Source organism: Bos mutus, chromosome 6 (genome assembly GCF_027580195.1).
Source record: "Bos mutus isolate GX-2022 chromosome 6, NWIPB_WYAK_1.1, whole genome shotgun sequence".
NCBI lineage: Eukaryota > Metazoa > Chordata > Mammalia > Artiodactyla > Bovidae > Bos > Bos mutus.
In genome coordinates, this window is record NC_091622.1 from 81,132,405 (window position 1) to 81,159,248 (window position 26,844).

Below are 26,844 nucleotides of genomic sequence, written 5' to 3' on the forward strand. Positions count from 1 at the left end.
AGACAGCAATAAATTTGTAAATCTGAGAAAAGAAATCCACAGGCGGCAGAAAAGATAGAGGGAGCTGAAGCACAGAGTGCTACCTTTAATGCTGATCCTATCCGGCCTCTCTGCAGGCCAGAAGGGCTGAAGATGAGTATGGGAAACTGTAGACTTGTCTTTTAATATTCCAGGGTCCAGGAAAAGAGACCATAACCTTGTGTCAAGTGGGAAGCCCTTTCAGAGTCTGAAACCTTGAAGAACCGGCTGCACTCTTAAGAAGGCACTGAGGAAGAGGAGGAGGAGGAGAAAAAGAGAAGACTTTGAAAAGTTAGATGGAATAAGACAAAGCATTAATATGCTTATCATTTCTGTGTTGTTTATACAGGTTCAATCCTAAAGAAAACCAACCTTGAATATTCATCAGAAGGACTGATGGAGAAGCTGAAGTTCCAATATTTCAGCCACTTGATACAAAGAGCCTACTCATTGGAAAAGTCCCTGATGCTGAGAAATACTGAGGTCAGGAGAAGAAGGGGGTGACAGAGGATGAGATGGTTGGATGGCATCATCAACACAATGGACATGAGTTTGAGCAAACTCCAGGATATAGGGAAAGATAGGGAAGCCTGGTATGCTGCAGTCCCTGGGGTTACAAAGAGCTGGGACATGACTGAACGACTGAACAGCAGTATATTTGGGTATAAATCAGTTGGTAAAGTATAACTTATGATCCAATTTCTTCCTGTCACCTGTTTATATAAATAAGTTTTTATTGGAATACAGAAAAAAAAAAAAAAAAGACACTGGGTAAAAGACTGCCATATACACAAGGAGAGCCAAAAAGGTTTATGAGTGTAGGACCTCTTCATGGGGTCAGGGGGCACAGAGAAACTGGTCTTCAGGAATCAAAATCTGTGGCCTTCCCTGGATGAGGTTTTAGAGTACAAATTTACACAAAATACTAAAAGCCACCAAAACTTAATCCAAACTATCATGATACTCATTAATCTGAGCCAATGTTACAGTCACCTAAGGAGCTTAAAAAGAATACTGCAGCTCTGGCCAGCACCACACAATGGAATAAGAATCTCTTATAGGTTTGCCCAGCAATAATATGGTTTCAAATTATTAAAATTATTGTGTTGCACTGTAAAAGTGTATAGAAGAGAAGAATTAGATAAAAACTGGTCCCAATAATCTCTTCAGTGGGAGGAAATGTTAAGTCATGTGAATAACCTCTATAAGCCAATAAAAAAAAAAACCACTCCAAAAATGTAATTCATAAATTGGAATGAATTGGACATAAGTGCCATTTTGTGCCTTTTTCTCTAGTTTGCTGTGGTTTGATTTTTTCTCCTAATTTGCCAACATTTTTTACTGATGACCACAGTAGAATGCATTGGTATTTAATATGGCATTCCAAAGTCAAGAAGTAATTAGCAGAAAGAAAAAAGGAAACAATTTCATTAGGTCTAAAACTGTCAAAAGCTATATAATTACAATCTATATCAAAAGGTTATCTCTACAGGTCCCTTGTGTACTATTTAACATTACACCCAGGAGGAAAGTTGGACTCAATATGATTTTGTATTTGGCCGCAGTCACATAACTACCAAATAGAAGCATGAGATTTGAACTGAGAGCTGTATCACCTTCAAGCCCAAAGTCCTCTATTTCGTGCATGCAAAAATCTCCTGGTCATTTCAGATCAATTTTGAGGTTTTAAGTCTGCTTAATGATTTTATGCCAGTGTTGGCTACTTTGTTTCTTATCATTTACATTCATTTCTTTTTTAATTTTTTGCTCTTAAGAATCTAAGAACATGGAGATATTTGTTGAATCACACTATGTGAGTTTTCAACATTAAATTTTCCTGTACAAACAACTTTTCCCATGACAGCTATACTGATTTATGTTATCAAACTTGGTGAAAATCCTTCTGCTCCGATCTGGGTAATAAAAAAAAGCAAGTAATAAAACAGAAGGACTATCTTTTGGTTTCCCAGCACATTATTTAAATTATAAAAGTTAAATCAGTTCTGAATATAACAATTCAGATATATGGCAATATATAAAGCCTTTATCATTAAACAATTTTTCTCAGAATTATCTTTTCATATTAATTTATGTCTGTATTTCTGTATAAGTTCTATATATTTCTATATTAATTTATTATAACAAAAGTAGTCTATTCAATGAACATCATTTAAACAAATACTTTTTATCAAGAGATTTTTTTGTATGAACCACTTGAACATAAATATAACAATTTTCCATCCAACGGGTCATAATGGAGCTCCCAATCAATAATACTAAAATTCCTTTGCACAATAACAATATGGAATGTGCTGTCATCATAAGACTTTCTAGCTGTTGCTGCTAAGTCGCTTCAGTCGTGTCCAACTCTGCATGACCCCATAGATGGCCTCCTACCAGGCTCCTCTGTCCCTGGGATTCTCCAGGCAAGAACACTGGAGTGGGTTGCCATTTCCTTCTCCAATGCAGGAAAGTGAAAAGTGAAAGTGAAGTCGCTCAGTCGTGCCTGACTCTTCACGACCCCATGGACTGCAGCCCACCAGGCTCCTCCATCCATGGGATTTTCCAGGCAAGTGTACTGGAGTGGGTTGCCATTGCCTTCTCCGAGACTTTCTAGAGACTGACTCAAAATAAAATGTACAAAGTAGTTATCACTGCAAATCTGAGTCATAGCATCTATTTTTTATATTTATTCTAAATATGGGATAGGAAAGGGAGACTCAAGACTTTGCCTAGTATACTCCTTGTCTGAGTGAGAAAGTAGGAATGCAAAATCAAGAGCAAAAGTTTGTCTAGGAGGGATTATGGAGTGTTTGCTGCATCTATGTCCTTTCCTTTACAGCCAAATCTTTATCTTTTTTAACTATGTACATATAGTTGAAGATTCACAAGTTACCAACAACTGCTGAACCAATAAAACATTAAGTTCTTAAAAAACAAAAGGTGTTATTCTTTCAATTGGTATAATAATTTGCAAGTTGCCATTCACCAGTATTACTCAGAAATAAACTGAGTTGTTTCATATTTGATATGCATCTATTTGACCCTAGGTATTATTAGGCATTCTCTGTCTTTAAGGTAACTATAATATGTATATAAATAGCCTCTTTTAGCAGGTAATTTCAGGGAGTAGAATCCTTTTTATTCTCAGATTTTAATATGCAAATACATTTTAATATAACTGTAGAAAGAAAAGAGCTATATCCAAAATTAATATAATATGATAGATCTCTGCATTGAAAGATTTCTTCTGCTTGTTAAGCTGTACCCTGTCCTCTTCATACAGCTTTTTTTCCACCTCTACATTAAACATCACCCTTTTAGAGAAACATTTTCTTACCACCTTCCTAAACTTGCACACTCACCCTGCCAGTAACAATTCTCATAAGTTGTGACTGCAGGTGTGAGTTCATATGTATGTTTGTAAGCTATCTGTCTGCATTCGTAGGACACAGGAACTGTATACATACATACTAGACAGTGCCTAGTACGATAACTTAAAGAATGAGTGATAATATCAAACGGGAGAGCAAATCTTTCATAAAGGAGGTTACAATATATTTACACAGTTTTGACCACCCAGTAAATAAAAATGTAGGATCATCCTTTGATAAATGATACTATTCAAGGATATGCTCTCTAGTTTGAATAAACTAGAGAATTTTTATAAGTCAAAGCTACCATGTATTTTCCAATAGACAGACACATATTCCTGTATAATGTGAGAGCTAAGACAAAGCTAATGTTTATTGAATAAGCACTGTTTTCTAGGCACTATTCTAAATAATTTTCATATAATGTCTCATAGGATTGCTATGAGGTAGCTATTAACAGAGATGAGGAAAACAAGGAATAAAGAGATCTGATAACTTGGACATTGGTTATATAATTGATAAATGGAAGCAGCAAGATTTGAATCCTGGTATTCTGGTCCAGAATCTGCGTGCTTAAGAAACTACAGAGTACGTTGCCTCTCACCAGCAGCATATTTCCAGATATTCCATGTCTCTATATTCAAGTTAAATTAGGCAAGTTTCAAAATGTACACCCATTTTAAGAAATGTACAGGTCTTTCATTCTTTAGAAAATTGTCCACGTTTGCATAGGTAACTAATCTATAAATATATTTAGTTTCAGCAGCACATCTGTTAATATAGGCAGAGGGAATATATTTCAGTTAGTTGTTCTCAACTAAGAGAGATTTTGCCCCGAAGGAACATTTGGCAATACATGGAGGCATTTTTGGCTATTAAAAATCAGGAGCGGAGTCTGATTCAGGATTCTCCAGGCCAGAATACTGGGGTGGGTAGCTGTTCCCTTCTCTGGGGACTCTTTCCAACCCAAGGATCAAACCCAGGACTCCTGCACTGCAGGAGAATTCTTTACCATTTGAACCACCAGGGAAGCCAGTAAGCTGATATATGTCCTACAGTGAACAGGATCCCCCAAAACAACTAGTATTTGGCCCCAAATACCAATAGTACCAGTGTTTTGAAACCTTGATTCAGGGGGGGAAAAAGCACACTAACATTTTAATATTAAACATAATATTAACATAAAAAGCCATAACATTCAATAGAATTGGTCCAAAATTATTCAAGTGAGGAGGTAAAAAGAAAATCTAGTGTGATACCTGAAAATAGATGAAATGACTTAATCACTTAATTGTCTCAGTGGTGGTTCACAGCAATAGGACAGACAGACACACACACGCACATACACACACACACATGGACTCACACACCATTGACACCAATCACTCTGTGATTTCAAAATCAGTCTTTTGTTAAAATTTTTAAATCAATATTAGTTTCCTTTTGTTGCATAAAAGAGCATACCAAATAGGACCAAAGTTCAACCCCTTTGATGCTTTTTGGTAACATGCCTAATTAAAAATAACTAGGCTCTCCAATGCATAATTACGCGAACACCTAATATTCTAAATTTCCAGCCAATTTTGTTTCAAACATAAATATGCACCAGAAGTCTGAATGATCGACATACTACTCCCTACAGTATCTTTACTGTTTCTGAATCAAGGCTCCTTCTTGAGCTCAGTATTTTCACTACATTTCCTTGCTGTGCAATCATTTCCCAGTTGGACAATTAATAAGTGCTTTTTCTACACAGCCCTTGGCATGTGACCCCCCTTACCCTGTATTTGAGCATGCACTATATACCTTCTTCACTCACTGATTTTGGCAGTGACCCGCAATCTAAATCTCTTTCCTCCATTTGATATAAGTGAAACTATAATTATCTAGGGGTAATTTCAAATTACTACTTCATTCCACTAGCAACTGATGAAGATTAGTGGTCTTGCCTTGCATCTGAGTAAGTCAGCAACATAATCACAAGAGAACTCAGCAGGCAACATTTGATTCATGTGAACTCAATTACTTCTGTCAAACATATTCACTTCAATAAAAAGCAGAAACTTCCAAAATGGGTTTTTGCTAACAATTTTGTACTCAAAAAAATTTCACATGATTCTTAAGGGAAAAATAGCATGAATTTTCTCAGAAATAATAATGAATAATAAATATGAAAACATGCTTGTATAAATGGATTCAATATATTATTAGTACCTGAAAATAAAGAATATTTCAAATAAATAAATTTGAATACTTTAAGGCAGTTTATTATAGAAAATTCAGGCATACAAGTAAGCCTTCAAAAAATAAATGGACTCTATATTTTAAGTTGATAACAGAAACCAGCATATACAGTTACCTTGTTAAAATCAGATAATTATGGAAAAGGTAGTTAAATTCTTATAAAGGAAGTTAAGTAAGGAGACATGGAGATAATAGATCATGATCTGCTATTGATTAATGGACAGGGACTCCTGAATCACTTCTTGGTTGTCTTCTGGGTTGAAGCCATATGTTAATGAGCTGTCTAGCATTCTGCTTCTTGAAGGTTTAGTTGCTAAGAGACTGTGGGTCAGGTCTATCATGCCCTTGTGTATCAGGTCACATGAAAATGATCTGACAGCAACTACATGGTCACCTCCTAGTAAATCTTAATATATGATAATCATTACAATAGGTTTACTCAACTTTAGCTTCTTATATTTATAGCCTTATTAAATCACAACATATTTCGATTATCAAAGAAACCAAGTAATTAAATGTAAGTATGTAATAAGGCTATATTTATAAATAAACACATTTTAGCATGTGATGCTTTGAAGTCTACAAACTCACTAAGATGACCTCTATAACAGTTAATATATAATATGCCAATCATATACCATTTAATATTTGAAACTTTGAAAATTTGGCCTGAGAATCTTAGGACTAAGTAAAGATTAATTTAAAAGACATTTGTCAATTTTGTGACCAATGATGTTTCCTACAGGTAAGTAAAAGGTAAACAAAATTACTTATTTAAAAATAATAATTTTAACATAGTATTTATAAAATAGATAACTAACTTTTGAACTGTGGTGTTGGAGAAGACTCTTGAGAGTCCCTTGGACTGCAAGGAGATCCAACCAGTCAATCCTAAAGAAAATCAGTCCTGAATATTCACTGGAAGGGCTGATGCTGATGCTGAAACTCCAATACTTTGGCCACATGATGGGAAGGGCTTACTCACTGGAAAAGACCCTGATGCTGGGAGAGATTGCAGGCAGGAGGATTAGGGGACAACAGAGGGTGAGACGGTTGGATGGCATCACTGACTCCATGGACATGAGTTTGAGTAAGCCCCAGGGTTGGTGATAGACAGGGAAGCCTGGCATGCTGCAATTCCTGGGATTGTAAAGAGTCAAACACAACTGAGCAACTGTACTGAACTGAACTGAGAAAGCTAATAGGAGCAAAGCCATGAAGGATCTTAGGCTATTTTATAAACTTTATTTGAAGGAGACAATTATGTGTGTATATATACACACACACACACATATATATATATACACACATACATATACATTCGAGTAGAGTTGATTTGCAATGTTGAGTTAGTTTCAGGTATACAACAAAGTGAATTAGTTATTGCATATACATATATATGTGCGCGTTTTTAGATTCTTTTCCCATACAGGCCATTACAGAGTAGTGAGTAGAGTTTCTTGTGTTATACAGTAGGTCCTTATTTCCTTATTAGTTACCCATTTTAAATACAGTAGTGTGTTTACATCATACCCAGTCTCCCAGTTCATCCTTAAATATTCATGATGTGTGAAACAGCATGATACATAACTATACGGTCTTAATTACATAAAAATGGATGCTTAGTTGTGAAAATACACAAATGAGACCTAGAAGGACATGTCAAATGGTAAACTCCTTGTGATTATGAACGACTTCGTTTTTTGCTTCTTGTGCTTTTTGGTTTCCTATTATGCACATGTTAACTTTTAAGAAATAAATGTTACTTTAAAAACCTTAAAAAAAAAGGAAACTACTGAAGTACTTTAAGTGTCTTGGGAGTAGGCAGGGACTGGGCGGTTGGGTTTGTGCAACTACCAGATTTGTATTTTTGTAGAGTGACACACTCACATGGCTCAAAAACCAAAACTATATAAAAAGCTATTCATTATTTAAAAATAAACTTTCCAACAAGATATGCTTACAGATTGGAGGAAAAAGGAAACAGAGAGAAGTGGATGATTTTATGAGAGCTGGGTGGGAAATTTATAAATACCTTGTGAGGTATTGAAACTGGGAAGTGAGCAGGAAGGATATGTCAAGAACGATTCTTAGATTTCTGACCTACCAAGGATATTTCCAAAACAATAAGATCCCCACTTAGAGGTTTGGGGATAGCACATTAAAATTGAAGAAAGAGTTATGTTGGAATTTTATATGACACACACACTCATACATTTACATTTGCACATACATATTATGACTAGGTTTAAACACATATATTTATTTATATGGGACCATCTGTGACACCCTAATTTTCCAAGACAAACCTTCAACATTTATTTATTCACTCAGTAAATTATTTACAGAATTAATGTTTGACATTCCTCATAGAATGGCCACATATCATTGGTACACGGGAAAACATCAAGAGGCACTGTTCACACAGACTACATTGTGTAGAACATCTTCTGGGGCTGTGCAGTCTACTGCCTTCATGACCCCACTGCCTTAGTTCCTCCTACCACAGTAGGGTAATAAGCACATTAAGACAGAATCCAGTGGAGTGAAATTTCTACCAAGTGGCCTCTCCTTTTTCTCTCAGGCCTCTACTCCTCAACTACTAAGAGTATGAGAGGAGAAAGATGCAGTGGATGCATGCACTAAAAGCATCCTGTCAGAATTCTACTTCATCCAGGTATTTTCATGATAAGCACCTGCAGGATATTTTAATCCCAGCAACAGTAAAAAAGTATCCTTTGAATGCAAAGGTCCTTTATACTGTGTACCAATCTGGATGAAGACAAAGGTCAATGTGTTCTGAACTAAAGTTACCACATATCATTCACAAAAATGATATAAATAGATAATCAAATAGAGCATGCTGCCTTATAATACTGGTAAACAAATTCTTAGAAATAATAAGATTTTGTAAGCATTTTAGGGAAAACAATGCAATGTATTCAATGGATTATGTTTAACTCCCACTGCTGATTCTACAGTTACATACGTCTTCACCTATGCCAAGAAGGTTACTCAAAAAGAGAAGTGAAGGTAATGTTAGTTAAAACTTTCCTTTAAATTCAACCCTAAATAAAATCTGATTCATTTCCTTGACAAACGTAAAGGCATATCTGAAACATAATTTTTATTTAATAAAACTTTATATATAAAGGAATAGCGAGCTGTAGATTACATGGAGAAATAATCATGCACTTAATTGTAGATGGTATACACACATGAAGTGATGCAAATGTGGTGCAATGCATTTCTAGAGATAAATAAGCAACATCAGTATGATTTACAGATTAGTGTTGTTTCCCCGGAGCTACAGTCAATCTACAGTCAAGCCTGAAGAAACCTGAGCAAGGGTGATCCACATTACATACTGAATTTAGAAAATAAATTGTACCTGAAGCTACCAATGGGCATAGGGGACTTCTCGGTATTTGGTTTTCTCTTCAGTTAAGACACGTTAACTCTCATTACCTATTTGGTATGTGCATATCATGGTGAAAACAAGTTTGGGTTCATAAGGGTTAATTTTTTCCCTATAAGGAAAGTGTGTTTTCTTCCTCATAAGCTGTTCTTGACTTTGACATAAAGTACTATCCTGTTTCATGAAGCCACTGAGAAAGATCCAAGTTTTAAAGGGCAAGTCACCACACTGTGGACAAAATACGAGTTTTTTCAAATGAAAAAGAAGCATGCATGATCAAGTTTCAATTTAAAAGAAAAATTAAAACAGAAAAAATAATCCAAGTGCAAACTGCTTTGAAATGACCTTTCTGTATTGGTTCTATCTCCAAACAGTTACTTTCTTGGGCACTATTTATTACGCATTTAAAGTTATATTATATGCACACAACATGGTAAACTAAGTCCTGTCATCTTCCACATATGTCCAATGAAGTTCATATGGCAGAACTTATACCTAAAGAATCTTTAAAAGGCAGTTAAAAGCATGCCAAGTCTCATCGAAGTTTACATTTGAATTTCATATAACAAGAGTATTATTTTTCTCTTCAGAGAGACAGAGTCATGATAGAGTAGCAGATAAACAAAGAAATATCCCCTGATGTGAGTTGTTCAAAAATAAAATTTCTGAAAGCAAAATGAATATGAAATACTACACTGCAAGTAAGACACTCTCTGAGTACTAATTATGTATATCCAGTAGAATATAACTTCAAATCTTTCATCATTGCCAGAAGTTTTAAAATTCTGAGAGGAGAGAAATCAAACTTGAAGAGAAATAATCTCCATAAATTAGCAAAGTAAAAGGTCATTTGCTCATAATCACTGGAAGATATACATATACATGATCCAAGGGAAGCAGACAGCCCCTGCAGATCCGCAGGCAAACTCTTACCTTGACAGGTGCCGTTTTTTTCTTCGTATCCTGCCTTGCACATGCATTTCCCAATGGGTACCAGCCACTCCCCTTCAGCACTGCAGTGCATTTTGGGTGGTTCGTCTGTCACAGAATGGTTGACACAGGAGCCTGCCACTTCAAGTAACTGTGAAGAATCAGCTCCAGTAATTGTGTCAGGGAAGACAGCTAAATGTCGTACCACAGAAGGGCATTTTTTATAGTACACTCGCACTGAAACAAGAGCAATGCAAGCACCCACATCTTGAAAAGCGAGATAAAATCCCTTTTTGCTTAAAGGTCCTACATCTCTGACCTCTGTGTTCAGTTTCATGACACGGTCACCAAGATCAAGTTCTGTAAAGCTTTCATCGGCAGCAATGGTATCAATTTTGATGTACTGGTTTTCCTTGATGTTTCTCCCATTCTCGTTATCTGACTCAAAGTAATACATGTTGAAAGTCTCCTTACAGGTCCCCAGCCCTCCAGGAAGACTGTTGCAGTCCCGCAGAGTAAATTTGAGTTCTATGAAGATTCTGGAAGCACCTTCATTGGAGATCCAACTGGTCAAAAGCCAGTTATTCTGGTTCTGTTCCATAACTTTGCATACTTGGTATGTGTGGATAGGGGCATAATTTTCATCAACTTCACCAATCTCTTCCCACTGTAGAATATAAAATAGAAAAACAAAAAAGTAAAAAGATGATTAGAAAATAACCAGCAAAATAAAAGAAAATTAATTCAGATGTAAAATTTCTGTAGCCTCAATATACAGTATTGAGAGAAGGAGATATACAATAAAAATTTTAAAAAATAATTTCCCTTTTCAAATTAAATTAATCCGCAATATATTAGTCATTGTCTCAAATGTAACTCAGGTGTGAACACATGTGAATGATATTCTCCAGAAAAATTCATGTATTTCAGAGTAAAAATAAAATTCAATGTGGGATATGATTAACAAGAAGCAGTGAGGGAAATATGCATATTTGGAAGAAAGTTTGTAGAAAAGTATAATTTTTTAAAACCATAACAATGAGAAAAAAGCAGCAAATGAAGAAAAGAAGGGAGATAAACATGACTGAATCCACATTCAACTCTCAAACAACACAACAAAACTTGAAGGAATATTCATTAGCTTAAAATAGTTTATTTCATTCAACCAATCAGGTAGAACTCTTTTAAAAACTGTGTTGCAAGTCGTTCAGCCATGTCCGATTCTTTGCAACCCCATGTGGAATTCTCCAGGCCAGAATACTGGGGTGGGTAGCCGTTCCCTTCTCCAGGGGATCTTCCCAACCCAGGGATCGAACCCAGGTCTCCCACACTGCAGGTGGATTCTTTACCAACTGAGCCAAGGAATCCCAAAAATACTGAAGACAGTAGACTATCCCTTCTCCAGCAGATATTTCCGACCCAGGAATGGAACCCAGGTCTCCTGCATTGCAGGCGGATTCTTTAAAAACTGAGGTACCAGAGGGTGAAGTCGAAGTGAAGTCGCTCAAGTTGTTTCTGACTCTGCCACCCCATGGACTGTAGCCTACAAGGCTCCTCTGGCAATGGTATTTTCCAGGCAAAAGTACTGGAGTGGATTGCCATTTCCTTCTCCAGGGGATCTTCCCCACCCAGGGATCAAACCTGGTCTCCCACATTGCAGGCAGATGCTTTACCACCTGAGCCACCAGGTAAACTTCAAGGTACCAGGGAAACCCCCCAAATTGTGTTACAAAGGGTTTAATCATACATGTACCCACAAATATAAACCTGGAGACAGAAAGAAAATAGAGATATACAAATTATAGACTAGTAATACAGAGAACCTCATCATTTCAAATACTAAGTGATTTTTTGTTATACATAACCTGAGAATGCATTAATTCTTTCTTACTAATGCTTATTTTATGCCTAATAACCTTAAATGTTATGAATATATACAGGATGTAAAAAACTAAGTACGATTTATATAGCTTTCAAAATACTATTCAGTCAAATAAGAGATCTCAACCTCTCTCTCCTAGCAAACTATCAACACTACAGTTTTGAGAATGTCACTGTACCATACCACATTTTATACAGTGTAAGTCAGATTTTTATTCTTCATAAAGATGTTATTATAACAAATTATTTTAAACCTGTCTAGAATCTGTGGGAATAAAAGTACATGCAATTTTGTTTTAAATCTTTAAAAATTATCCTGAAACACACAGAGTAATGAAACCGTACATACTGATTTTCAATAAATCCAAAATGTGATTTCAGACATTAAATATTATAGATAATAAACTTCATAGAACCTCATTTCTTTAGACATGAAATTAAATGGAGCGTTATTGCTTGATTCTGTTCAACTGACACAGATGTGAAAAATGGCATCACAAGGGATGCACATAAATCGTATACCTTAGATGGCCACTCTCAGAATTCTAGCTGCCATCAGAAAGACAGAAGTAAAAGGTGTTAATGAGGGAAAACTGATGAGTTCACTCAAATCACAAGACAGACATCAAGACTGTATCTTTCCTAACAACATCTACATTAGAGGGTTACATGAAACCTTAGTTCATTCATTTAATCTCACTTTTGCCCCCTCTCAAAATGTATATAAATTGTACTTTGCCTCTGATTTTCTAATCAGCTTTGTCTCTCATTAAACTACTTACAGTTTCTTCATGAAGCCATCCAGATATCAATGTTATTATAAATGGTTACTAAATCCTATGCTTAATATTTCATGGAAAAAAGCATCTCAACTAACCAAATGAAAATAACAAAAGTGATTAATTTATTGTAAGAAGATTAAAAGTATTTCCTTTGAATTAATAAATCAGAAAAGAGCATCAAAAAAAGCTCTTCCCTGAAAAAGGAAAACCAAAATGCCACGTTATCTCTGTTTTAGATTCTCTTATTTTTAAGAGTTCTACAATGCAAATAACAAACATATTTCTAATCCCTGGCCTTGAATCATTTGTAAAAGACCTATTTCTGCATCTTACAGTCCAACAGGGCCCTACTAGCAAGTCAAAAGAACTGGATAAGTAAAAGGAATAGTAGCATTTTGCAAGATAATAAGGCAAAAAATTAACAGTCTTTGTCTGTACAAAGTCCAAGGTACCACAAATATTATTAAAAATGCAAGCAAAGCAGCACTTGACAAGACAGCTTAATAGGTACTACTTTGGGTGATAATTTCTAAGTATGTGCTTAAGTATGTTACTCCTCTGAATATTCTCAATTAAGAAGAGAAAAACTGTAATTTTCTTTGATGTTAGAATATATAATGGTGGGATTTTATTTATCTTTCTTTTCAAGTGTCCAAAATATAAATGAAGGCTCACATTTTCTATTTCTAATGAATGAACAGGAGTAATTCCTTTTAAATAATTATGGCCGTAAGCCATTCAGAGACTCAAAAAGGTAATATAGATGCATTTCCAATAAATAGCTGCTCCTATCTAGACAAATACACTAAGAAACAAACAAAAATATTTCCTTTATTTTAGATTGGCTAGCTGAAATAAAATGCTAAATTCTTTGAAGTTGTCTTCCCTTTTAATACAAAGAAGATATCTTGCTATCCTAAGCAAATATCTTATTTACAAAGAAGAAACAAGTGGATGAAGAGAAAGTAACACTCTCCGAGAACTTAAGATCACAACAGGTATATTCCCAGACACTTTTGCAAATGTCATGTCAATGAACTATCGTAATTTAAAGAAGAGTATAGACAGAAAATGCAATATTTTCAGTGTAATTTTGTTGGAATTCCTGTTTCCATAGCATAATAGAAGTATTTGTTGATTACTGTAAGTGAGGTGCCTGGGCAGTTTGGACACATCGTCATTGCACATAATTTAGTGGATTTAGTTCTATTCTTCAGGTCCCACTACTCCTCAAACCCCACCCTCTAAGCCTAGACTTTTCTCTGTGTTTGCTTTCTCCTCATTCCTATTTCTATGACTTAATATTAAAGAACTGGTTACACACCCAGCTTGAGCTGACTAAATTTCTCTCTCAAACTCTTGGGCTTGCTTCTTTCCCCACTGGCCACTGAAAACAAATCAGTTTCATTCTAATCCCATGTTTGGCCAGGCATCAAAATTCAGCCACATTTATCAGAGAAGTGGAAAAGAAAAAGGACTGGTTTTCATATCCATATGTGTATCATGGAGTTACCAACTTTTCCTATGCAAGGTATTAAGAGCTGTTTTCTCCCTGCCTGCTTCTCACAGCCCTATTTGATTTCTTCCCCCAAGCTTGTAGTATCTCTTATATTTTTAGCATTTATTTCATTTCCAAGCCCCTTGCCTGTACAACACCTTGTGTGCATTCACAGTTTAAAACAGTGACTCAGGACACTTAGCCTAGATTAAGTTTCCCCTTATATTATGTCCCCAAATACACATGAAGAATCATCAAGTGAACAGAGTCATTTTGACCTTTCAGGTTATGAGGAGGCTTGGTATTTAGTTCTGTTTTCATTATTGTGTGTTTATATGTTTCTACATAGAGATTAATTTACTGAGGCTAAAGTACAGTGATCAGAAACACTGAAGCAGAGGCCTGCATATACATACTTAACTGGTCTTGTATAAAGAAAAGATTATCAGCCTGAAGTCCTAGAATTAGTCCCAGCTTTTACAGTATCTAGATGCATAAACCAAGAATTAACCACTGGTATACTGGTTACATTGGAGAAGGCAATGGCACCCTACTCCAGTACTCTTGCCTGGAAAATCCCATGGATGGAGGAGCCTGGAAGGCTGCAGTCCATGGGGTCGCTGAGGGTTGGACACGACTGAGCGACTTCACTTTCACTTTTCATTTTCATGCATTGGAGAAGGAAATGGCCAACCCACTCCAGTGTTCTTGCCTGGAGAATCCCAGGGACCGGGGAGCCTGGTGGGCTGCCATCTATGGGGTCGCACAGAGTTGGACACGACTGAAGTGACTTAGCAGTAGCAGCATACTGATTACATAATCTAGAATGAGAACTGAAACTCTCTATCCCAGTCATCTAATATCCAATATAAAACATCATAAGTGGCCTTAAAAGATCTACTTCCATTGTTTACTTTAGAAATGAGAAAAATTAAAGACCAGATTTTCTCAAGCTCACAAAATACCACCCTGAGCATCTCCTCTGTCCATCCCCTGTCTGTGCCTCTGCCTTCTTATTAGCATGTCTGTCCATGAAGTCTGGATTTGTGTGTGGGATTCCTTGATTCACTACACTAATTTTACTCCACTCTGTTGAAACTAAATTCACATTTTCTTTCAGACATGATTTAACCATGACTAATTCTTTTTCTTCCTTTCTCCCTTCTATATTTCCTTTCTTTATCTCCCTCTATATTATTACTCTGAAACAGATATGAAAGTAAAGACATAATTCTCTTTTCTCTACTATATCTCAGAATCTGATACCATAAGACACAGGGTAGGAAACTCAGTAAATATTTTATAATGAATGAATTAATATCAAACATATATATTCCTCCTGTTAAGAGATATGTTAATATGAAATTTGAAATAATTCAAACATGGTAAATAAATGATTATATGATTTGCTTTTTGTTTTACTTTGAACAAAAATAAATTTTGTTCTCTGTAAATTGTCTGAACTTTATAAATTCAAATAAAGGAATGTTTATAAGCTCATATTTTTGAAAGTTAGTCTTCAGTGAAAACTTCTAGGAATTTAAGACATTATTTTTATTCTAATCATACAACTACTTTCAGTTTAGTCCTGCATATTAACCTGTAGAACTAGCTTTCTTTAGCATTAAATTTTCCCAGTTATAACTTAAGAGCTTAGTATAGATTAATTAGATACTTTTAGCATAAAATGTTTTAACATATTCAGTTTTTATTTTTCACTCACTAACCTTTTTCATTATTCTATACAGATTAAAAGCCTAGGAGGTAGCATATCAGTTACTGGCACTGTACCTTCTTTCCTTTTCAGTCAAACAATATTACGACCATCTTAATCATTTTATTTGGCAGAGCAAAGTTAAAACATAGCTAGGGGTCAACTGCTTCCAGCTTTACTCTGCAATGTCCAAGGCATAACTCTGCAACAAGACCTTGTTTATCATATAAACGCTTCTTTGAATATAGTGTTAACTGTCCTAAAACTCAGCACTCAGAAAACTAATCTTGTCCCATCGATATATGGTAAGTAGATGGGAAAACAGTGGAAACAGTGGCAGACTTTATTTTGAGAGGCTCCAAAATCACTGCAGATTGTGACTGCAGCCATGAAATTAAAAGACACTTGCTCATTGGAAGAAAAGCTATGACCAAACTAGACAGCGTATTAAAAGCAGAGATATTACTTTGCCAGCAAAGGTCCATCTAGTCAAAACTATGGTTTTTCCAGTAGTCATGTAAGGATGTAAGTGTTGGACTATAAAGTTGAGTGCTGAAGAATTGATGCTTTTGAACTGTGGTGTTGGAGAAGACTCTCGAGGGTGCCCTGGACTGCAAAGAGATCCAACCAGTCCATCCTAAAGGAAATTGGTCCTGAATATTCATTGGAAGGACTGATGCTGAGGCTGATACTTTGGTCACCTGATGCGGAGAGCTGACTCATTGGAAAAGACCCTGATGCTGGGAAAGATTGAAGGTGGGAGGAAAAGGAAATGACAGAAGATGAGATGGTTGGATGGCATCACTGACGCAATGGATGAGGTTGAGTAAGCTCCGGGAGTTGGTAATGGACAGGGAAGCCTGGCATGCAGCAGTCCATGGGGTCACAATGAGTCAGACACGCCTGAGCAACCGAACTGAACTGTCCATTATGCTTTAATATCACAACATTCTGTACAATGCACTTGAAATGCTCCACGAGAAATTGATTCTAGGCTTCTCATTTTCTTCAAAAAACTGTTAGATATCATTTATTATTTTTCTTTGTATGTGCAGTATGTTTGCTACCATCACTGAAGATATCCTGGCCTCATATTAAGAATTAACTGCTGCTTTTAAAACAGTAGCACCTATCCAAGATCTTAGAAAGTGCCTGGGAAATGGTTTGACTCTGTGCTCAAATTCAGAAATCTGGCATTTTACCCCTTTTAACTAGTGATCAACATATTCCAATTGCTACTGCATCATAAGTTTACCTAAAGTTTAGAATTTCTGGAAGCTTCCTGCTCTTTCAAAACTTAGATGAACTACCACATGAAAAATCAGAAATTTCAAACAAACCAGATATTTTTTTGTTTCTCTATGTTTTCATAATAATTTATATTTTTAATATCAGATTTTTTAGATTATTGCATTTTTTCAATTTTGCTATACTGATTAAAATTAGGTAAAATATACTCAAGTAAGAAAATAAATGAATTGCTTACTTTCTCATTTTCTTATTTCCTCAGTTTCTCATTACTAATATTCTTCCTGGGCTTCCCTGGTGCCTCAGTGGTAAATAATCCACCTGCCAATGTAGGAGACACAGGTTCAATGGGTCAGGAAGGTCCCCTGGAGAAGGAAATGGCAACCCATTCCAGTATTCTTGCTGGGAAATCCCAAGGACAGAGAAGCCTTGTGGGCTACAGTCCATGGGGCCGCAAAAAGTGTCAGACATGACTTAGCAACTAAACAACAAAAAATATTATTCCTCATAACATTAGACTTGCTATGCTTATATAAACTCATTACGTTTTTCCTTCCTGTTGGATGTACAACTGAGCTTATTTGTCTCTGTGTGCATGCAGACATCTGCCACTACCTAATACATTCAACCCAGGACATTTCTTCTGAGAGAAAATAGGATAGAAAAATCCTCACAGAATAAGAGACTTAGGATCATTATTAATGGTAAAAAAAAAAAAAAAAAAAGTTGAGAATCCTATTATTGTTGGGACAGACTTTTTTGTCTGTTCTTACTACTTCTGATGTGTTACTGTCCAGTAGAAGCCATTCATCATTAAAAAGAAACACTGTATTATTAAGACCAGTGCATGCTGGACACACATATGAGTCCCTAAGCCTCCTGCCTGTCCAGTGGCTGCCCAAATGCTTAAACAGTCAGAGTCAAGTAGAAAACCAAATTTTTACTTGGGAGATAACACAATGCTTTAAAAGAAACTTTATTATAATTCAAAGATAATCATGGAATGTGTGAAAACCTCAAAGCTATATTATAATATAGGAACAACAGATCAAAGCTACAGCTAGTGAACCTACATTTGAGAATATTAATTTTCTCATATGCACTGTATACATGACATAATCATACAGAACACAACCACATCATTTTTCAGAGGAGTAAACAGATCTAGAGAGAGTGATATGTTTTTAGTGCCAAATTAACGTCTCAGATCAGAGCTCTCTGATATTAATTTTTTCTCTTTTAGAAGGGTTAAAATTCTAATGTATAAAATATAGTGGTATATGAAGTAATACTAACCATTATAAGAGAAAAATTTTCATTACCTGATGAACTAAGTATTTAGATTTTCATAACATAAAACTGTGGGCCTTTGTTGTGGAATTCTAGCGTCCATCCTTCCTTGCTCAGTTTACTGAGTTTTTTATCAAGACAACACAAGTCCATTTAGCAACCGAAACATCTCAGTTTTTATGCATAATCACCAGGACAAGATGGTTTTAAAAGAAAGATATTTGTAGCATTAGTTTCTGTTTCAGAAATTAAATCTTAAAGCTATGGCTTTTTAGTAAAATAAATATGACAAAATGTATCAACTTTCAGTGAATATCATTTGAATCAATAATCTTGTTACACTTCCTCAATAATATGTTAGTGGAAAAAAGATTGCATCAAATAGGTGTTTTTGTTGTTTAAAACATCTTTAAAATTCATGAGTATGAAATAGCAATATTGCTAGAAATGACTCAATTAATTTTCTATGTATGAAATAAAGCTGTAGTCAATTACTTTATTGCCCACAGAATAGTACAAATATTTATGGGCTCAAATTCAATTTGTGAAACAAAATCACTTGAGAAAGATAGAGTTGAAAACTTTCAAGTTTATATGGATATTTTCAGATGGAAATTTATAGACAATCGAGCATCTGTCTACAACACTAAATAAGAATCATGAAGAGATTTTTTTTTTTTTAACCTGGAAAAACAATTCATTTTTTTTCTAATGTTGCAGTCAGCATTTTTTTTTTCAAAAAGGAAAGAAAACATATGTATTATTTCTTCATTTATGCTTTTTAAAAGTTTTTTTAATGTGGATCATTTTTAAAGTCTTTGTTGAATTTGTTACAATATTGCTTCTGTTTTATGCTTTTTGGCCACAAGGCATGTGGGATTTAACTCCCCAACCAGGAATCAAACCTGCGCTCTGTACTAGAAGGTGAAGTCTTAACCACTGGACTGCCAGACAAGTCCCCCTTCATTTATTCTTTAAAAAATATCCAAGTGCACAAGAAATGAATTAGAGATTGGAAAAAGCAAAAGCAAAATATCAGATAATTATTCACAGAGAACTTTATCACTTAAACAAAAAGGTATTTCTTATAAAATACTGTAATGAATATTATCTAAAAACAAAAAAGAAAAAGTATATAACATGACTGCTTCTATATTTGTCATTCTAGTTTTAAGAAGGTATATATTGAACAGTTTCACATTAAATAAAATAATAAAAGATATCTGAATACCTCGTTTATATTTGGCTTTTTTCTTGAAAAATCTACTTAAAAAAACAAATTCAAACGTCACTTGGTCAATAATAACTTTAAAAGGCAGAATGAGCTTAGTGAATATGTATGCCCAAAATTAGCAAATTAGTAAACTCAATTAAAATCTCCCATCAAATCTGGCATGTTTGTGATTTTGTGCCATGTAAAATTTTTTAAAAGCTGCCAGAAATGGATTTATAAGCCACTGATCTAGTTTAGCTCCATTTTATACAATATATTGAGACACTTCCATTTTTATGTGATAGTATCTTGCTGCTGCTGCTGCTGCTGCTGCTAAGTCATTTCACTCGTGTCCGACTCTGTGCGACTCCAGAGATGGCAGCCCACCAGGCTCCCCTGTCCTTGGGATTCTCCAGGCAAGGACACTGGAGTGGGTTGCCATTTCCTTCTCCAATGCATGAAAGTGAAAAGTAAAGTGAAGTCACTCAGTCCTGTCTGACTCTTAGCGACCTCAATGACCGCAGCCCACCAGGCTCCTCTGTCCATGGGATTTTCCAGGCAAGAGTACTGGAGTGGGGTGCCATTGCCTTCTCCAGATAGTATCTTACCCTGTATATTTTCTGTCCTGTTACACCAAGAAATTTGATAACTTGTAAAACTGTAGTAATATAAATAATCTTTTGTGTACTCTTGCATAAGTTCACCTAGTCTGTGAGTTCATATCTTTACAAAAAGATGACTGTGATCTCAATTTACAAACTTGCATTAGTGACAGTGGTACACATTTACCACGGAGATTTTAAGATCTAAGGAGTCATATGTTTCTCCTGTGTTTCAGGGTTTCACGGTGGATACACACACACAGACACTGATACAGACACTCACAAACAGACTCACAGTGAAGAATTCCTTCCTGACAGTCATTATGAGATGTTAGAGAATGGTCCTTAAAGCGTTATTTAAATATACATGTTCTCAATAACACTTAAAATTTTAGAGTGGCATTACTATTCTCTTCAATATAAATACTGTCCTGTTATAGACAGCTAAATATTCTATGGGGATGCCTTCTTTTTGAAGCAATATGAAAGTTTAGGTAAATGAGGAAAAAAACAGTTTCACTTGGGATTCAGTTTAATGAAAATAGATTAACCTTTGGTGCATTTAATGTTGTAGGCAAAAAGGATACAATATACACTCACTATTCTGGCAAAAAAATTTTTTTAAAAAGGAAAAAAGATTTCAGTAAACCATTTGCAACACTGGATGATTTATCCAGCCTAAAACATATACCAGGAAACATAATGTTGTCTGTGGTCCTTTATGCCACCCTCATTTTTCAATAGACATTATATTTCTGGTGCAGGCTTTACAAACAGCACCCATAATCAACTCCATGTCTCACATTAATCATGTTCTTATAGTCACTGGCTATTCAACACAAATCTCCATCTCAGTTTTTGTTGGGAAACAGCCACATTGGAGCTTTGAGTTTATTCAAGTTCAAGTGATTATATTGCCATTATACGGATTAAAGTTCACAGCGTCCACTTGCCACAGTCGGATTAAGGACGCTGTAGAAATGGAGGGTGTCTATAGTTACTTTATTGTACAGTCAGAAGCTGGAACTTCCATATGGAACAGCTTTATTTTTCAGAACTCCAGGGCTGCTCTCTGTGAGGTGGAAGTAAAAGAAGAAACAGCCATGGATCTACTGAAATTTCTTCCTTTGTATTTGTTGGGCCTTTTCTGGCCAAAATTCTTCTGTCAATATAAACCAGCTACTTAAGTAGAAGTATACACTTTAGTAAAAATATGAAAATTTTAAGTGTCTCTTGATAGTTCTAAAATGACAATTCCAATTTTTTAGTGTTCATTTTTACATGTTTTTGATCATTAGCTTAACACAAATTTAACTCTGGCCTACATTAAACTATAGAGTTATTATTAATATAATAGGGTTTACTAGTTGAAGATAATGAGTGACATACTTATAGAAATTTTCTACCCACTCAATGTAAATATTTTATTGTATTTTATTAATGAATTTTTTATTTGAGAATTACTGTGAAATGGATTTTTCTGAGAATGCTAAGAATTCTAGACAATTTCTGTAAAAACCTTTAAAGTGTTAGTGAAATTACAGCAGAAGGAAAGATAAATTTCATATTTGCTCTTCCTACTTGGGTCTTCTGCCAGTATTTTTCCTGTATTTTCTTATATTAACCATTAATCATCTTGAGGCCTTTTTTCCCTAGGTTAGTACCCACAAATGAGAACAGTGAAATTAATTTTGCACTGGGGTTTTAATCTTAAAATTGAACCAAGTTTTTAATTGCCTTTTTCTCTCCTTATCAACACAATCCCTTTTGTCAGTATACAAGAGGAAACAAACGTAGGAAATACAGACATCAGGTAAGTCTAGTTATAGTACAAAAATATACATTTTCTATATATATAAAGAACTATATTAATTAAATTTAGAATTATAGCCTAAAGGATCTTATTAATATTTGAGACTTCTATATCTACTTATAGATGGACTATAAACAGGATTCTGAATATGATAAAGGGTATATCCATAATTGCAGAAGGTCACTGTCACTGACTTCCTTTGATTGTTCTGTTTTATACAACTAATAGGTATCAAACAGATACATGTACACACATATACATTTGTTGCTGTTCAGTCATCAAGTCACATATGATTCTTTGCGACCCCATGGATTGAAGCACACCAGGCTTCCCTGTATCTCATGATCACATATGTCCATTCTTTTTTGGATTCTTTCCCCATATAGGCCATTACAGAGTACTGAGTAGTATTCCCTGTTCTATATAGTGGGTCCATATTAGTTATCTAATAGGACTTCCCTGGTGGCTCAGATGGTAAAGCATCTGTCTACAATGCGGGAGACCTGGGTTCAATCCCTGGGCCGGGAAGATCCCCTGGAGAAGGAAATGGCAATCCACTCCAGTACTATTGCCTGGAAAATCCCATGGACAGAGGAGCCTAGTAGGCTACAGTCCATGCGGTCGCAAAGAATTGGACACGACTGAGCCACTTCACTTCACTTCACTTTCACTTATTAGTTATGTATTCTAATATTATCTATTATATACTGTGTATTCATCTAGTCAAGGCTATGGTTTTTCCTGTGGTCATGTATGGATGTGAGAGTTGGACTGTGAAGAAGGCTGAGCGCCAAAGAATTGATGCTTTTGAACTGTGGTGTTGGAGAAGACTCTTGAGAGTCCCTTGGACTACAAGGAGATCCAACCAGTCCATTCTGAAGGAGATCAGCCCTGGGATTTCTTTGGAAGGAATGATGCTAAAGCTGAAACTCCAGTACTTTGGCCACCTCATGCGAAGAGTTGATTCATTGGAAAAGACTGTGATGGGAGGGATTGGGGGCGGGAGAAGAAGGGGATGACAGAAGATGAGATGGCTGGATGGCATCACTGACTCGATGGACGTGAGTCTGAGTGAACTCCGGGAGTTGGTGATGGACAGGGAGGCCTGGCGTGCTGCGATTCATGGGGTCACAAAGAGTCGGACACAACTGAGCGACTGATCTGATCTGATCTGATACATACATAACTGATTCTTCATTGTACACCTGAAACTAACACAACATTGTAAATTAAATATACTTCTATAACTTTTTTTTTTAATTCACAATGAGATATTAATACATAGTCCTTACTCTTGGAAATCTCAGACTCTTTGATAACATTTCCCTATTTTACTTTTGGCAGCTTACTGAACACAGGATACTTTTTTTAATTTAAATGTGTGTTTATTTGGGAAAATGCAGGCAGATACAGAATCAAGTTTTAGAAAGGTTATAGGAAACAGGAACTCATCCATGCTGCTGAAGGGAGAATACACTGGTAGCCAAATTTATGGAGCTGTTTGGCAATACATGATAAATTTAACACTTTTTAAGCTAGGATTTTCACATATGACTAGAGATAGATATGCCAAGATGATATTTCCAATGTTGTACCAGCCAAACATTTGAAACCACTGCCATCACTAAGAATGAATAAAATGTTATATTCTTACTATATACCATTATACAAAAGTTAATATTCATTCATTTATATAAAGATCTCAAATATACAATGATGACAGGGACATGAAAATTTTAAATACAGTGAAACACTTATCTTTACTTTAAATATAAACAAAACTACTATGAATTATGTTTTATTACACCCATATAATCATATGGTGCTAAAAGTACAATTGAACAGGAAAAATGCACTAAATTCATGAGTCTAGATCAATGAAAAGGATCCAATTTGAAGAATGCAGAGAAAGACTGAATAAAAAGTAGTCAGAACCTATATTTCATGCAAAGATGGGCACAATAAAGGATAGAAATGGTACGGACCTAACAGAAGCAGAAAATATTAAGAAGAGGTGGCAAGAATAAACAGAACTATACAAAACAGATCTTAATGATCCAGGTAACCACAATGGTGTGATCACTCATCTAGAACCAAATATCCCTGAGTGCAAAGCCAAGTGGGGCCTTAGGAAGCATCACAACAAAGCTAGTGGAGGTGATGGAATTCCAGCTGAGCTATGAGGGATGGTATGGGGAGGGAGGAAGGAGGAGGGTTCAGGATGGGGAACACATGTATACCTGTGGCGGATTCATTTTGATATTTGGCAAAACTAACACAATTATGTAAAGTTTAAAAATAAAATAAAATTTTAAAAATAAATAAATAAATAAAAGATGATGCTGTTAAAGTGCTGCACCCAATAATGCCAGCAAATTTGAAAAACTCAGCAGTAGCTACAGAACTGGAAAAGGTCAGTTTTCATTCCAATCCCAAAGAAAGTCAATACTAAAATATTCAAACTACCATACAATTGCACTCATTGTGATATGACAGCAAGGAAATGCTCAAAATTCTTCATGCTAGGCTTCAGTTGTTCATGAACCAAGAACTTCCAGATCTACAAGCTGGATTTAGAAAAGGCAGAGGAACCAGGGATCAAACTGCTAACATTCATTGGACCACAGACAAAGCAAGAGAATTCCAGAAAAACATCTATTTCTGCTTCACTGACTATGCTAAAACCTTTGACTGCATGGATCACAACAAACTGTGGAAAATTCTTAAAGCGATCGGAATACCAGACTACCTTACCTGTCTCCTGAGAAACTTGTGTGCAGGACAAGAAGCAACAGTTAGAACTGGACATGGAACAATGGACTGATTCAAAATTAGGGAAGGAGTATATCAAGACTGTATATTGTCACCTTACTTATTTAACTTACATTTAGAGTGCATCATGTGAAATCCTGGGATGGATGACTCACAAGCTGTAATCAAGATTTCTGGGAGAAACATCAACAACCTCAGATATGCAGATGATACCACTCTTATGGCAGAAACCAAGAGGAAGTAAGGAGCCTCTTGATAAGGGTGAAAAAGGAGAGTGAAAAAGCTGGCTTAAAATTTAACATTCAAAATACTAAGATCATGGCATACAGTCCCATTATTTCATGGCAAATTGAAGGGGAAAAAGTGAAAACAGTGACAGTTTTATTTTCCTGGGCTCCAAAATCAGTGCAGACGGTGACTGCAGCTTTGAAATTTAAAAAAAAACACTTGCTCCTTGGAAGAAAAGCTTTGACAAACCTAGAGAGCATCTTAAAAAGCAGAGACACCACTTGGCCAAAAAAGGTCCATCTAGTCAAAGGTATATTTTTCCAGTAGTCATGTACAGATATGACAGCTGGCCCATAAAGTAGGCTGAGTGCCAAAGATTTAATGCTTTCAAATTGTGGTACTGGGGAAGACTCTTGAGACAGCAAGGAGATCAAATCAGTCAATCTTACACACAATTAACCCTGAATATTCTTTGGAAGGACCGATGCTGAAGATGAAGCTACAGTATTTTGGTCATCTGATTCAAACAGACAACTCACTGGAAAAGTCCCTGATGCTGGGAACGATTTTAGGCAGAAGGAAAAGGGGGCATCAGAGGATAAGATGGCCGGATGGCATCATCGACTCAAAGGACATGAGTCTGAGTAAACAACAGGAGACAGTTAAGGACAGGGAAGCCTGGCATGCTGCAGTTCCAGGGGTCTAAAAGAGTCAGACATGACTCAGTGATTAAAAATAAAGATGCAACTAGAATCCCACTATATATTTTGTGGAGTGCAAGTGTTTATTTACAAGACAACTATGAAGCTCTTCCTTCTGTATCTGTTTTTAAGATAATATTGAAAGCTTTGAGAACTGTACACACATATATAAAATAAATCTGTATAGTATTCATATCATTATAGTAAAGCTATGCAATAAATTATCTTATTTAGCTTTATATGTTATACTACTCTCCATGCTTTTATTGCCAGAGAACTCTCTTATTTATAACACACCTAAGCATCCTGTAGAAATACACAGAACATACTTTGGGAAATTTAATTAAGGTGCTGACTGATAATTGCTTAGAGGTAGGAACTTACTGGGATACTGTTAATGGCTTAAATTTTGACTCTTCCCCACTGACAAATTTTTCATAATGCCTAATTTATACTCTCTTGCCAGTTTACATAAATGCATCCTTCTCCAATGGATTCATTTTATGACAAGAAACTTGTTCTCAATTATCAGCGTATTCTCACTATTTAGAATTATTCATGGAGAAATGTACAAACTCAATACCTATCATTGTTTATATGTAAGAATGAATGAAAAATGAATGAATGAGTGGAAATTCCAAAAGCATTTGACTGACTCTTTGCTTTACTCAGTGGTTTGCAGGGATGTACAGCAATGGAACGGAAAGAACTTTTGAGTGATTTTTTTCTCCCTCCCTCTTCTAAAAGCAACTTAGTCAAAGAACACTTGGCATGTCAACCTTGAAATGTTGCCAGCCTTTTGCTCTGGCCACTATTTTTTTCCTCTCAATAATAACTCTCACCAGAAGACGGCAAGGAAAGAAAGAAAAGGTTAAACTCAATTCTGTCAAATGTTGTTAAGACTTGGCAGCTCCAGGAAAGGTTTTATAGTGAAGAGAATTGAATCTAGTGAAATAGGGGGCTGCCCAAATCACTGTGAATTTCATTTATCTGTGTATTTCTCTCCATAATTATCACAGAAAAGTGACAGTTGACAAGCCCATGGAAGCCTCAGAAGACTGCAAAATTGTATTTCGTGGCCAAAACATAGCATTTAAAAACTTCAGTGACTCACACAA

The 26,844-nt window shown here is 35.6% G+C and overlaps 1 protein-coding gene across 12 annotated transcripts in view; it reads right to left on the reverse strand.

Annotated features, from left to right (window-relative positions):
* EPHA5 (EPH receptor A5) overlaps positions 1-26,844 on the reverse strand; it is a 408,061-nt gene that overhangs the window by 313,818 nt on the left and 67,399 nt on the right. For all 12 annotated transcript variants that reach the window (XR_011464517.1, XR_011464516.1, XM_070372469.1 and 9 more), the window contains exon 3: positions 9,988-10,651. Coding sequence is in view for 10 of the 12 variants with exons in the window: in XM_070372469.1 (XP_070228570.1) it covers positions 9,988-10,651 (664 nt within the window). In the remaining 2 variants the exon portion in view is untranslated. The remainder of the gene's footprint in view (positions 1-9,987; positions 10,652-26,844) is intronic.